Source organism: Mesoplodon bidens (genome assembly GCF_964165515.1).
Source record: "Mesoplodon bidens genome assembly, chromosome: 11".
NCBI lineage: Eukaryota > Metazoa > Chordata > Mammalia > Artiodactyla > Ziphiidae > Mesoplodon > Mesoplodon bidens.
This window is the reverse complement of record NC_138167.1, coordinates 77085331-77100125: the sequence shown is the minus strand read 5'-3', so window position 1 is coordinate 77100125 and position 14795 is coordinate 77085331. Positions and strand designations below refer to the sequence as shown.

The following is a 14795-nucleotide window of genomic DNA, read 5'->3' as shown; positions in this document are numbered from 1 at the left end:
CATTATTGAATAGTGATTGAGGACTATTGTTCTGGAATCAGACAGACCATGTTCAAATCACCTACTTTGTTTGTTTATGAATAATTAAAAAAATAGATCCATAGGCTAAGTGAAATGTACCCTGAAGAAAATTTAGTTTTCATTGTAAAAATTTTGACATATTGAAATATTCAATACAAGTCACTTTTTCTTCAGGATTTGTCTATGTAGCATTCACTCAGTATCTCTACTTGTTAATTTTCTACTTGTTAATTCACTTAATTCACTGTGAAAATTCAGACTCTGGGTGGGAAAGAAGAGGAAAGATGAATTGCAACTAAACTTTTCAAAGTTCATGTTTATATACATGCACATGTGCAGTGGATATGGTGGGTCGTGGGTCAGTTTTACTTTAACTCTTCATGTACAGAGTCAGCTCAGGCATCCCCATCTGTGCTCTGACTTCAAGTCACTTGGCAATGTGAAACAACATACACTTGCCTGCAGGTGCATTCATAAGTAGCAGATAGTAATAAAAAGGTGGAGTTGGTTGTATATATCCTTCACCTATATTTTCCACCCTCTGCTTTGAGCTCTGTTTAGTTTTTTAATTCTCTTTAGTTTGAGAACATAGGTCCCTAAAGTAATAATCCTTACAATAACATTTGACTACAATGAAACCTTTGAATACCTGGTAGAGTTGTTAGTCTGTTTATTGGTGTGCTTGTTTTCTTAACTGCTTTAGTGGGGAGAAAGAAAATAACTTTTGAGTTTTAGGGTCTTGGAATATTTTCTTAGGTGGGGGGATATTTTAGCTTAAATAATATAACACCTCTCTAGCAGTTTTAATACCACTTAGGATTTAACCTATTATAGATTCACTGAGGATTATTAATTTCATTATATGGCAAATATGTATAACTTCATTACTACATTGCAAATAAAATTTTAGCCTTTCTTTTCTTCGGAATTGGCGTCATAGTTTTAATTTGTCTGGCCATTATGTTATTAAGGCTATTATTCACCTTAAGTAGCCTTAAGAACATTACAAATGGTCCTTTGGATGAAACAAAGCTATTAATTTTATAGCTTCATAGGAAGCAATCACAGCACCTGGGGCTGACTGTCAGATTTGAAAATGATCCAACAGTGACATAACAAATAAGAAGAAACTGTTTTTAAAATTGTATTACATTTATCTACCACCCTTCCCCCAACAAACAAATAATTATTTTACTTTGAATAAGAAAAGAGAAAGGAAACTGACAGTTTTTATTACCTAACATTTATCAGGTGTTATTTAATCTGTACAGTCTTACTTTATAACCAAGGAAGGTGACTCAGAGGGATTTCAGTATCTTACTCAAGGTCACACAGCCAATTAATGCTCTTAAGTAAATCTGTTATCTTTTCTCTTTCCATAACAAGAATTCCAGTTAGTTAAAAATGTAAAGTTTATTTAAAATTTTGAATAATTATAAAAGTAACTTTGGTAAAATGTAAAAAGTACAAGTGCTCTGATAAAACGTAACTCTCCATTTTTCTCATTTTATTCTTGTGAAATACAACCCTTCTTATGTCCATCAGAGAACTAAAGCATTGAACATTTTGAACTTCCTTCAGATATTAGCCAGCTGGCATGTTTTCCTAGCAAAACATTTTCTGATTTGACCACAGACCCTCTCAATCAGTTGTTACTGTTTTGAATAACAGATTATGCTGTCATGGTGGGCACCTGATCATGAAAACTGATATTTGGAGTGCATTTTTATTTGGATTTAAAATGTTTTTATAATCCCAGTATAAACACTGTTAATCCAGTCAAAACCTTTTCTCACAAGATCAAGAGCTTGTATAGGCCACCGGGACTGGGTCTTCCCGGGCTCTGCAAGCTGGCGTCGACTTCTCCGTGCTTTTCGGCGGCCTCGCACGCCAGCGCCCTCCGGCTCCCGCCCGGCCCTCTCCCGGTCAGCCCGGCGGTGGGGCCATGGCGTGGCGGCGGCCTGAGGCCCGCGGCGGGGCCCACGGCGCGCTGGCGCTGCTAGCGCTGGCCCTGTGCGCGCCCGGGGACCGAGGCCGGGCGCTCAAGTGGTATTCGGTCATGTTGAGCACCGAGTACGTGGACCCGTAGGCCAGCCAGAGCGTGTGGAGCGCCTCGGAGAGCGGCCGCTTCGGCGAGAGCTCGCCCAAGGAGGGCGCGCGGGGCCTGCTGGGCGTCCCGCCTGACGACGACCGCGACCCCGAGGGCTGTGCGTCCTGCACGCGCTTCCTCGTGCCCCGCGGCCGGGGGGCCGCGCCCTGGGTGGCGCTGGTGGCGCACGGGGGCTGCACCTTCAAGGACAAGGTGTTGGCGGCGGCGCGGCGGAACACCTCGGCCGTGGTCCTGTACAACGAGGAGCGCCACGGGAACCTCACTGCGCCCTTGTCCCACACGGGAACAGGAAATATAGTAGTCATTATGGTTAGCTACCCCAAAGAAAGAGAAATCGTGGATCTGGTGCAGAAAGACATTCCGGTCACAGTGACCATAGGGCTCGGCACACGGCACTTAGAGGAGTTCATCAGCGGTCAGTCCGTGGTGTTTGTGGCCATCGCCTTCATCACCATGATGATTATCTCACTAGCTTGGCTAATATTTTACTATATACAGCGCTTCCTATACACTGGCTCACAGTTTGGAAGTCAGAGCCATAGAAAAGAAACAAACTTATCGGGCAGCTTCCTCTTCATACTGTAAAGCATGGAGAAAAGGGAATTGATGTTGATGCTGAACGTTGTGCAGTGTGTATTGAAAATTTTAAAGGAAAGGATGTTATCAGAATCCTGGCATGCAAGCATATTTTTCATAAAATATGCATTGACCCATGGCTTTTGGATCACCGAACGTGTTCAATGTGTAAACTTGATGTCATCAAAGCCCTGGGATATTGGGGAGAGCTTGAGGACGTGCAGGAGACGCCCGCCCCAGAATCTCCCCCTGGGGGCGTTTCAACTGCAGATCTGAGTCTTACTTTACCAGATGGTGACAGAAGTGACGCAGGCAGCTCAGCACTGCCCACCACCAGTGACTCCGTGCCGCCTTGCGAGGCCAATTTTAAAGAGGATGCTGGTGAAAACACGGCCTTGCTGGAGACAAGCAGGAGTGACCCTCAGTGTGAAGGACCTTTCTCCTAGTGTATAACCTGCCGGCAGTGTCACGGACAGAGCTTGGGCTTGAATTAAAGGACATTTATTTTTTTTACTTTAGCACATAGTTTGTATATGTGAAAATAATGTACATTCTTTTACCTTTCAGGTTCTGATTTGATATACAAAGGGCTAAGATACTTTATTCTTAAAGAGAATTTTTGATTAGTCTTCATATATTTATCTACTAAAATGTATCATAAGATTAATTCTTCTCAAGGATGGTTCTAGACTAAGCACATTGAATTCAGACTAGTTGAAATGGAGTTGTGTGATTATATTCAGTAATTGATCACCTGAGTTTCCCTGGAGGAAAGACTTTTTTTTTTAGAACATTAAACTTGTAAATGTGATGAGAGAAATCTATCGCTTCCTTGCACCTCTGTACTATAGAGAGATGTCCAAACCTTAGAGCACTTTCATTGTTGTTTTTTATTTGGAGTTATGGGAAAAGCACTGGTTGACTTTAGGATTTGCATTTCTCCTTTTCATTACCTAATTTCTTCTAACAACCTTGATGGGGAGGGAAGTTTTGTCCATTTTTTTCTGTACAAATAAAAAAAGCTACGATTCCGTATTGCACACGAGCATGAAGTTCTTCATTGCTTGTTAAAGAAATGGAGTAGACAGACTCTGATGGACTCTGATATGGCGTTTTTGGGGGTAAATGATGAACATACTGATTCCAACTGCAGTTTAATCTTTACAATGATAAAGGGTGGTAGATGGGGACTTTTCATTGCTGTTGTAACACAATAAACAAGTAACCAGTTTTCTTGAAAAAAATTAAAAAGCTTGTATAGTTTTACTTTAACTAGTTATAGTCATTAGGATGAGATTTGTACATTTATATTAGGCAAAATCTTAATTTAGTTTTAACATGAAGGGTGTTATACCAAAATAGTTTTTAGGAATTTTTGAGATAAAACAATTTAGTTTTGAAACTCTAAATAACTGGATTTATTTAACTTAAATACCACTTGGAAATTTTATGGTATGTAACCTTTGTGGGATTGGGAAGTAAAGTATACAATTTTGATGCAATGCTGAGATATTACAAATCTGTCTTACATTTGGGTTATGGGTCCAATGTTTGAGAGTTACTGATTCTTTTGGTTGTTCATTGAACTAATTTCATGAAATGTAGTTAATTTTCATAATTTTTATATAACAGGTCTCTACTCCAAGGACAATAAAGATAATTTCCTTAGCTGCCTCCATATGGTTGAGTAAAGAGTTAATTATTTTAAGGCAGTTTGAACACCTTGTCTTAAATTTGGATAGTAGTTAGAAAATATCTTTATAAAAGATATAGAGATTTGAAAGAGTCACATATGTAGAAAATAATATATTATTTGGCTGTGTTTGATTTCTTTCTGTTATTCTTCATTGGCTAAAGATGATGTTACATTTTAGTTCCAATGACTAGTACTATTTAAATACACACCCATTATTTTAAATGCTATTAATGGGAAGATATTGGTGTTAGCAGAAACTACTAGCATATTAACTATGGAAGAGGGCAACAAAACCTGTGTCTCAAAACCACATATGGATACTTAAAATTATTTGTTACTCATGCTGCAGAAAGGAGTAGTTAGAATTTTTTTACTGAATTAGGTCTAGCATGTTTTGGAGGGCACCATTATTAATATCTGAGATATTAAGTGGGACAGAATGCAATCAATTAAAAAAAATCTTCAACATGTCCACTGAGATAATTTATCATGTAGATATTGAAGAAGAGGAAAAAATGAACAATTTTGTCTGATTAGTAACATCTGACAACTTATAGAAAGAAACCTGACTATGGCTTCTTAGCACTTGTTTGTTATAGTTTAGCATGATGATGAGCAGGGAAGATTCAAAGTTCTTTTCTGACCCCAAATTTTAGCACCAATATTTTGCTTCTGAAATAGTAATGAGATAAAACATAATTTTTAAAAATTTAATTTTTATGTTCATGATTTAGACTAACACTTGGAATAATGTGATATGTAGGAATTCAGTATGACATGACAGTTGTAAATAAGAGATTAAAAATACATTAGCAAAAAGAACTAAAAGGAACTAAGTATTAACAGAATCAAATGCTTCCCCAGTCAATAGCACTTAAGTTCAGTTCACTGCTCACCCATCTCCCCACTTTGGGTAGAAGAAATTTAGTGAAGTTCAGGAAACAAGATGACTATATTTGCTAAATTTGTCATGTGCAAACTTATTATAGTTGTTCATATTTTTAAAAATCATCAAAATCTTTTTCTTTTATATCTGGTTTTAAAATTATTCCATAGCTCAACTTTGATGTTCTTTTAAAATCCACAGGAATTCAATGTAGACTTTTCTATGACAAAATTCAGTTTGTACTTTCTATCTTAATTGTAAGTTAATGAATATCTAGCATCCAACTTTATCATTTAATTTTTGGCATTATCTCTTTCAGTACAGTGGAGAATTTACAGTCTCTCTCAGCGATGTCTTATTGACCTGGAAATACTTACTACATGAGAAATTGAACTTACCAGTTGAAAATATGAAAGTGATTGACCATTATGAGAACATTAGGAAGATTTATGATGACTTCTTAAAGAATAGTAACATGTTAGATATGATCGATGTTTATAAAAAATGTAATGTTTTGACTTCTAATTATGAAAATTATGCCAACATATCTCCTGTAAGTATTTTTTAAATAATTTTATCTTAATCAAATTAAAATTTGGCTAGATTTATTTTTACTTTAAATGATGGATCAGCATTTATAGTTATTATAAATGATAATGCTTTTGCTTTTTGGATCATGTTAAGAATGGAAAATTTAGCTACTTGAAAGCTAGTCATTACTTGAGAGAAATATTTTGGTGGTAAATTTTGTTGAATTTGTGTTATTATTTGGTTGAAATATAAAAACAGCTACTTATTAGATCAAAACATTTTTAATAAATCAGTACCAAGTACGTGATTTCTTTTTGAATTATGTCAGGGATTGATTTTGTATTTTATTTTCTTGGTTTAATGTGCATCTGTTCATTTGGCATATTTGTATAAATGATTGCTATGACTCTTTCTATGGATTAATAATAGGTTTTACTAAGATAGAGTATCATTTCATGAGGATAGTATGATGCAATATACATGAGGTAATACACTTCCTTTTTTTTGCAGACACATTTATTGCCTTATTTTTTTATAGAGCATAAATTTTAAAGTTAATGGAGTAGCATCCCTTGCAGTTTGCTTTTGTGTACATTATAGTTGATAAACTGTTTTAGAATATATTTGAATACATCTAGTTTGTTTTAAAGTATTGAAAATATATTTCTTTATCTTAACATATACCAAGTACCACTAAAGTAGTAATTAAACAGTGGTAATAAAAGAATAATTGCAGCCATAACTAGAAGAAAATGTTTACTGGATTTTCTCAGATATTAAAATAGTTTATAAATATTTCTATCTGCTAGTTGGGAATAATGTTGTGTCTGCTTAGAATAGAAACCTCCACAATAACAGTTGTTTAAGACAATGGAATTTGTTTCATTCTTTTACAAAAGATGTCAAAAGGTTAGCATCTAGGACTGATATGATAGGTTCATGGTTATCAGATAGTACCTAGGATTTTACTGTCAGTCTGCTCTCCTATCTTAGTTCTTGACTTCTACCCTCAGGATTATTTGTGGTCCAAGATAGTTGTTGGAGCTCCAGACGTTGTATCAGCATTTCATGCAGCAGGAGTAGTAAGGGAGCACCGCACTCTCTTTTCCTTTGAAAGAGATGTAGCTCTTTTGCTTCTATCTCATTAACCAAAGCTTAGTCATATGGACAGACCAACATGCTAGCAAGGATGGAGAATATAGTCTTTATTCTGGGTAGTAATATGCCAGAAGAAAAAAGAAAGCGCTGATACTAAGGAAGAAGGGGAGAATGGATACTGGCAGGCAGTTTGTTGTCTTTGCCTCGTGGGGCTATCATGGAAACCTTTGCCTTTTTGTAACTTTCTCGAAATACATGCACACACGTGTACATGCATACCCACACATACTTATCCACACCATGATGAGGATACTTGTGAGTGAAGACAGTTGTTTTATTCCTCTCTAGTTATGTTTTATTTGCTTACCTGTAGAGATGATTTTTAACTACTTTACACAAAGTTAATTTAGAGAGGTTAATCAAACACAAGTATTAGATTGTAGGAACAATAAACATGAGTTTCTGATAAGCCAGTGAGAGTATAATCTGCCTGAGGTCTTTGTTTTCATTTTATCCTTTGCCTATAAGTCCTCTAATAAGTTTCTTCATTTAAGTGAATCAGCTTATAGTGTGAGATATATAAGGTTTTACATTTGAGGAAGTTCTGTCTCCTTTGCAGAACATCAGGAATGAAGTGGGAACTGCTGAGATGGTAATATATGAAGTAGAAAATTTTCTACATTTAAATCTTAGAAGGCTGACAACTTGATCTCTGGTACTTATGTTACTCAAAGGAAATTTGCAGTGAGGAAAAAGTGAGCAGGAAAATATCCCTAGATCGACTTTTCAAAAATGTGCTAAATGTAACCCTAATTTAGGCTAAAAGTATCTTTAAAGATACATATCAGAAAGTTCTAAACATTTCTGAGTTTCAGGGTCCTGAAAATCATGATCCTAATAAGCTTTTTTGTTTTTGATATATTGTAGCCTAAATAAGGCAAGAATTAAGAGGAATTAAGATAAAGGTAAGACAGGGAAGTTCTGGGAACATAATTTGAAAGATAGCCCTTTCCCCTTTGTTTCCTACTTTTATAATTCCTCTCCTGAGGAACATGGATGCAGGGCCCATGGGCATCTGGGAGCATAGAAGTCCTTGGATGCTAACTGGACTCTAAGTAGGGAGAATTGTTACAGAGATTGCTCTCATGAATTGAGCAATTATCTGGAGGACAAAATCAGAGACCTGGGCTGAGGAGCAGAAGTGGTAGATCCTGAGAAGAGCTTAGCAGCCCTCAGAAATCTGAGGAAGGTCAATAACTGCCTTCTATGAGTGTGCCAGGGTTCCTTTACTCTCAAGAAGCAGCAAAGTAGCTGAATGGATGGTCTTACTGTTGGTGAGGCTTGAGAGACCACAAGAAGACTGTTCTTCAGCCTAATCACGTGACTGGCAGCTTGCTTATTTCTCCACTGCTGCTCCATAAGGAGTAGAGACCATTTCAACTTCCATTACTCCTAGAACTGTCATCACTTAATGTACCTCAACAGTCATCTGGGCCCCAAAGAGCCAGTAAAGAGAAGCAACGGTCACCTAAGGGGTCTCAGTGGCCAGAAAGATGAATCAGCTAAGAACACACATGCCTAACAAAATAGAGCTGCTCGAAGGGAATGATAGCAAATTGAATCCAGCGAAATAATAAGTACTCAAGGAACTTCAAGTATATACCTAAACATAAGACTTTCTAGACATTAAAAAAAAAGAAGAAAATATTTCCCAATGTAACAGATGAATTCAGACTCAAATTAGTATCCTGAAAGTCAAGTACAATCAGTAAAGCACAGAGTAAAAAACATAAAGAAACAAAGAGGGAAAAGTTAAACTTGGAGGTTAGATCTAGAGGATATAACATATAAACGTTAGGAGTTCTAGAAGGAGAAAAAAGAACAGATGCAAAAGAGGCCATGATAAAATAAATCATATATTTGTTACAACTACATTTGTTATAATAAATATTTTCCTGAGTCTCCTAAGGAGTGTTTATGAAGTTCCAGGCTGAATTGATGAGAAATGACACATACCTAGACATATCCTGGTAAAATTCCTGAACTCTTAATTTCCTGGCAGAAAGAACAAGTTATTTAAGAAGAACAAAAAATTAAAATAGCATGTCCTGAAAGTGACCTAAGAATTCCATCCTCAACCAAGATATCATTTATCATCCAAGTTAAGGAAGGACTTGTGAGGATATGAAAAAATTTAAAGAATGTCATCATCATACCTCATGTGAAGCATTTACCTTTCCAAAGACTAATAATTAAACAGATGAACTGGAGCAGCGGTCTATCTAGGGAAAGATGGTAGTGAGCACTAAAACTTGGAGTGTCTATGTGCAGTTAAAATGATAAGGATGGACTGGGAATATGTGAGCTAAAATGGAAGACTTAACACTAAGAGAGATTCTGATACTAGTTTAGAATTAAAACTGCTAAATTTTGTAATTTGATAGGGGTAAGTAGCAGGCATTATCACTTATAAAAAATAGAGAAATATGAGTCTGATTTGAGTACAGGGAGAGTAAAGGCAAATATTAATGGAATGGAAAAATACAGTACATCTTCCAAATTAATAAGAGGATAAAAATACAGTGAGTAGCAACCTGTCAAATCAGTAAAGGTACAAATCAGTAAAATTAACAGTGTATCGCAGCAAATATATTGTGATTTCTGTCTTGGCTCAGAAAGCTTTATGCTATATTATCTAGAGTTCTTGTCTAACTTTGAGGTCTAGGAACCGCTTTACACTAAAAATTATTTAGGACTAGAAGGAGATTTTGTTTATGTGGATTATACCTATTGGTATTTTCCATATTAAAAGTTAAAATTGCAAAATGTTTAAAATGTTTATCAGTTATTAAAATATTGATATTGAACCTATTACATTTTAATATGAATAACATTATGTTATGAAGAATAACTTTATTTTCCAAAAATAAAAAAATTGTGAGAATAGTGACATTGTTTTACATTTTTATGAGTATCTTTAATATCATGTGTGATAGAAAATACCTGGATTCACATGTCTGCTTCTATTTGATAAATTAGTTTGATTGAAGTATATCAAGAAAATTCAGATTCACATTGATACATAGTTGGAAAAGGAGGACTTCCCAGATCCCCTGAATGGGTCTTAAGGACCTCAGAAGTACTTGGACCATACTTTGACACCCACTGAACTGATCTAGAATAATGTACTTTGCATGTAATTAAATATGAAAATGTTTTTTAACTAGAAGGTAATATTCTCCCATTTCTAAAAATAATATTGTGTTTATGGAAAAATAAATCTTTGCTTTCAGCATCTCTTCTGAAAACATAAGAACCACAAGTGTGAGTACTACCATTATTCAAGATTTGTTAAATAGTAAATTCTTATTTTGGTGATCTTGAATTTTGAGATTGAAAAATTGTATATGTTATAAACAACAAAATCCTAGGCTTTCTAGTTTTTTTTTTTATCACCTGATTAACTCTTTATGAGTACCAGCCTATCATATCAGTAGAATTGTGGCAAATGCTATTTCTTTTTAAGGAGTATATATTGGTGAGTTACTTTAGTTATAATTTTGCAATATCTCACTGGGCTTTGTTAATTCAGTTTGTCCCTTCAGGTTTACTTATTAGGAATTGTGTGTGTGTTTGTGTTTATACATACCTGTATAATCTTCAGTCCCTTAGAATAAATGAAATAATCTGGAGATGTTGAGTAGAGTGTCAGGCTGAAAGCAAATATCTCTTTATAAATTATTTTTTCATGGAAACTCTTATTTTGTTTGAAATATTCTGCTGCTTAGGAAAAAAGATTTACTTATGTATATTCCAAAATGAAGCATTTATTGTGGGCATTAGCTAAGACTTTCTTCCGTACAAATAAAAGGCTCAGATGAAATTTCCAAGGTCATCTTTTAACTCTGAACTTGTAAAACTCTTTGAGTACAAGTGCCACTGGAAACAGATTGTTAGGAAATTTAATTCCGTGTATATTATGGACTGCCAACAAAAGTCAGGTAATGTGCTGTACACTGGAATATCAGAGACACTAAGTAGAGCTAGGTGTGAAATATTTTTTACAGTTGGCATAGCATTTTATTAGTAACATCTTGTATTTCTTACAGAGTCAACTACGGGATTTTCTGTCTGGCAGACAGTATGCAGTAGATAATGAAACTGATTTTTCTCAACCAATGTCACCAATGAGTAAACACAACCAGGATAATGAAAAGGTATGGCTAAATTGTGAGTAAATAAAAGCAGGATATGATCCTCTTCAAATCACTATGAATTTGTACGTTACAGTTACTATTTTTTTAAAAATTTTTAAAAGATTTTAATTTGCTTAAATAAAAAAAATTTCTGAAGAGTAGTACATTGGAGACTGGCAAGAGCATGATAATAATCAGTTTATTCATGGTTTTGGGCCAGGGTAACAGGCACTGTGCAAAAATAGGTATCACTAAGTATCGGAAAAGTAGTTGACAGTAGTGGTTGCCAGAGTTCTTTGAATTTTTACATTTGGTATACTTCACAGTTAGTATTTTATTTTATTTTATTTCATTTAGTAATATGCTTATTTATTTATTTATTTATTTTTGTCTGCGTCGGGTCTTTGTTGCTGTGCGCAGTGGCTTTCTCTAGTTGTGGCGAGTGGGGGCTACTCTTGCTTGCAGTGTGTGGGCTTCTCATTGTGGTGGCTTCTCTTGTTGCAGAGCATGGGCTCTTGGCACACGGGCTGCAGTAGTTGTGGCACACAGGTTCAGTAGTTGTGGGACGCGGGCTCTAGAGTGCAGGCTCAGTAGCTGGGGTGCGTGGGCTTAGTTGCTGCACAGCATGTGGGATCTTTCCAGACCAGGGCTCAAACCCATGTCCCCTGCATTGGCAGGTGGATTCTTAACCTCTGTGCCACCAGGGAGGTCCCACAGCATTTTAAATTGTTGATTCTTAGGAAAATATGTTCTGTTCTCTACTCTTTCAAAAATCTGTTTCTACTCTTTGCAGTAGAATAGCTGATGCATCATGAGTTCTGATAACAGGACTTGCAGTCCAAACAAATCACAGAAAAGTAGTACAGGTTTGGTTTAATATAATTTACCTTCAGCTGAACACTATTCTAGGTACCTAATTACATGTAGTAATTCCTTACTAACCATGGGAGTTGTGTTTATGAAAGTTTCTTAGTAAAATTACCATTGACAAGATGAAAGGTTAAGAGTACTGGAAAGAGCATATCTAAAAATATATTATGTGAGACTGGTTCAAGATGGCAGAGTAGAAGGACATGCTCTCACTCCCTCTTGCAAGAACACTGGAATCACAACTAACTGCTGAACAGTCATCGACAGGAAGACGCTGAAACTCACCAAAAGATACCCCACATCCAAAGACAAAGGAGAAGCCACAAGGAGATGGTAGGAGGGGCGCAATCACAATAAAATCAAATCCCATACCTGCTGGGTGGGTGACCCACAAACTGGAGAACACTTATATCACAGAAAAACACCCACTGGAGTGAAGGCTCTGAGCCCCACGTCAGGCTTCAGAAACTGGGGGTCCAGAAAATGGAGGAGGAATTCCTAGAGAATCAAACTTTGAAGGCTAGTGGGATTTGATTGCAGGACTTCGACAGGACTGGGGGAAACGGAGACTCCACTTTTGGAGGGCACACTCAAAGTAGTGTGCACATTGGGACCCAGGGGGAAGGAGCATTGACCCCACAGAGCCTGAACCAGACCTACCTGCTAGTGTTGCGGGGTCTGCTGCAGAGGCGGGGGTGGCTCTGTCTCACCGTGAGGACAAGGACACAGGCAGCAGAAGTTCTGGGAAGTACTCCTTGGCGTGAGCCCTCCCAGAGTCAGCCATTAGCCTCACCAAAGAGCCTGGGTAGGCTCCAGTGTTGGGTCACCTCAGGCCAAGCAACCAACAGGGAGGGGACACAGCCCCACCCATCAGCAGGCAAAAGGATTAAAGTTTTACTGAGCTCTGCGGACCAGAGAAACACCCAGCTCTACCCACCACCGGTCCCTCCCATCAGGAAACTTGCACAAGCCTCTTAGATGGCCTCATCCACCAGAGGGCAACAGCAGAAGCAAGAAGAACTACAATCCTGCAGCATGTGGAACAAAAACCACATTCGTAGAAAGATAGACAAGATGAAAAGGCAGAGGGCTATCTACCAGATGAAGTAACAAAATAAAACCCCAGAAAAACAACTAAATGATGTGGAATAGGCAACCTTCCAGAAAAAGAATTCAGAATAATGATAGTGAACATGATCCAGGACCTCGGAAAAAGAATGGAGACAAAGATCGAGAAGATGCAAAAAATGTTTAACAAAGACCAAGAACAATTAAAGAACAAACAGAATGAACAATAATATAATTGAAATGAGCCACCTGGAGGGGTGGGATGGGGAGGGTGGGAGGGAGGGAGATGCATGAGGGAAGGGATGTGGGAACAGATGTGTATGTATGACTGATTCACTTTGTTATAAAGCAGAAACATAAAAAAAAAGAAGAAGAAGAAAAAAGAAAAATACACTAGAAAGAATCAATAGCAGAATAACTGAGGCAAGAACGGATAAGTGACCTGATAGACCGAATGGTGGAATTCACTGCTGCAGAACAGAATAAAGAAACAAGAATGAAAAGAAATGAAGACAGCCTAAGAGAACTCTGGGACACATTAAACGCAACAACATTTGCATTATAGGGGTCCCAGAAGGAGAAGAGAGAAAGAAGGGACCCAAGAAAATATTTGAAGAGATTATAGTTGAAAACTCCCCTAACATAGGAAAGGAAATAGCCACCCAAATCCAGGAAGCACAGAGAGTCCCATACAGGATAAACCCAAGGAGAAACATGCCAAGACACATAGTAATCAAATTGGCAAAAGTTAAAGACAAAGAAAAATTATTGAAAGCAGCAAGGGAAAAATGGCAAATAACATACAAGGGAACTCCCATAAGGTTAACAGCTGATTTCTCAGCAGAAACTCTACAAGCCAGAAGTGAGTGAAATGATATACTTAAAGTGATGAAAGGGAAGAACCTAAAACCAAGATTACTCTGCCCAGCAAGGATCTCATTCAGGTTTGATGGAGAAATCAAAAGCGTTACAGACAAGCAAAAGCTAAAAGAATTCAGCACCACCAAACCAGCTCTACAACAAATGCTAAAGGAAGTTCTTTAAGTGGGAAACACGAGAGAAGAAAAGCACCTACAAAACAAACCCAAAATGATTAAGAAAATGGTCATAGGAATATACATATCGATAATTACCTTAAACGTGAATGTATTAAGTGCTCCAACCAAAAGACACATGCTTGCTAAATGGATACAAAAACAAGACCCATATATATGCTGTCTACAAGAGACCCACTTCAGACCTAGGGACATGTGCAGACTGAAAGTGAGGGGATGGAAAAAGATATTCCATGCAAATGGAAATCAAAAGAAAGCTGGAGTAGCAATACTCATATCATATAAAATAGACTTTAAAATAAAGAATGTTACAAGAGAAAAGGAAGGACACTACATAAAGATCAAGGGGTCAATCCAAGAAGAAGATATAACAATTATAAATATATACGCACCCAACATAGGAGAAACTCAATGCATAAGGCACCTGCTAAGAGCCGTAAAAGAGGAAATTGACAGTGATACAATAATAGTGAGGGTCTTTAACACCTCACTTACACCAATGGACAGATCATCTAAACAGAAAATTAATATGGAAACACAAGCTTTAAATGACACAATAGACCAGATAGATTTCATTGATATTTATAGGACATTCCATCCAAAAACAGCAGATTACACTTTCTTCTCAAGTGTGCATAGAACATTCTCCAGAATAGATCACATCTTGGGTCACAAATCCAACCTCAGT

The 14795-nt window shown here is 36.9% G+C and overlaps 1 protein-coding gene and 1 pseudogene across 5 annotated transcripts in view; both read left to right on the top strand.

The window, feature by feature from the left end:
- Nucleotides 1–14795, top strand: part of PARPBP (PARP1 binding protein) — an 84037-nt gene that overhangs the window by 10646 nt on the left and 58596 nt on the right. For all 4 annotated transcript variants that reach the window (XM_081248386.1, XM_081248385.1, XM_081248388.1 and 1 more), the window contains exons 3-4: nt 5609–5842; nt 11028–11135. In XM_081248386.1, coding sequence (XP_081104512.1) covers nt 5609–5842; nt 11028–11135 — 342 coding nt within the window. The remainder of the gene's footprint in view (nt 1–5608; nt 5843–11027; nt 11136–14795) is intronic.
- On the top strand, nt 1723–3197 carry LOC308624760 (E3 ubiquitin-protein ligase RNF149-like; annotated as a pseudogene). The gene has a single exon. The product of its transcript is annotated as an E3 ubiquitin-protein ligase RNF149-like (transcript).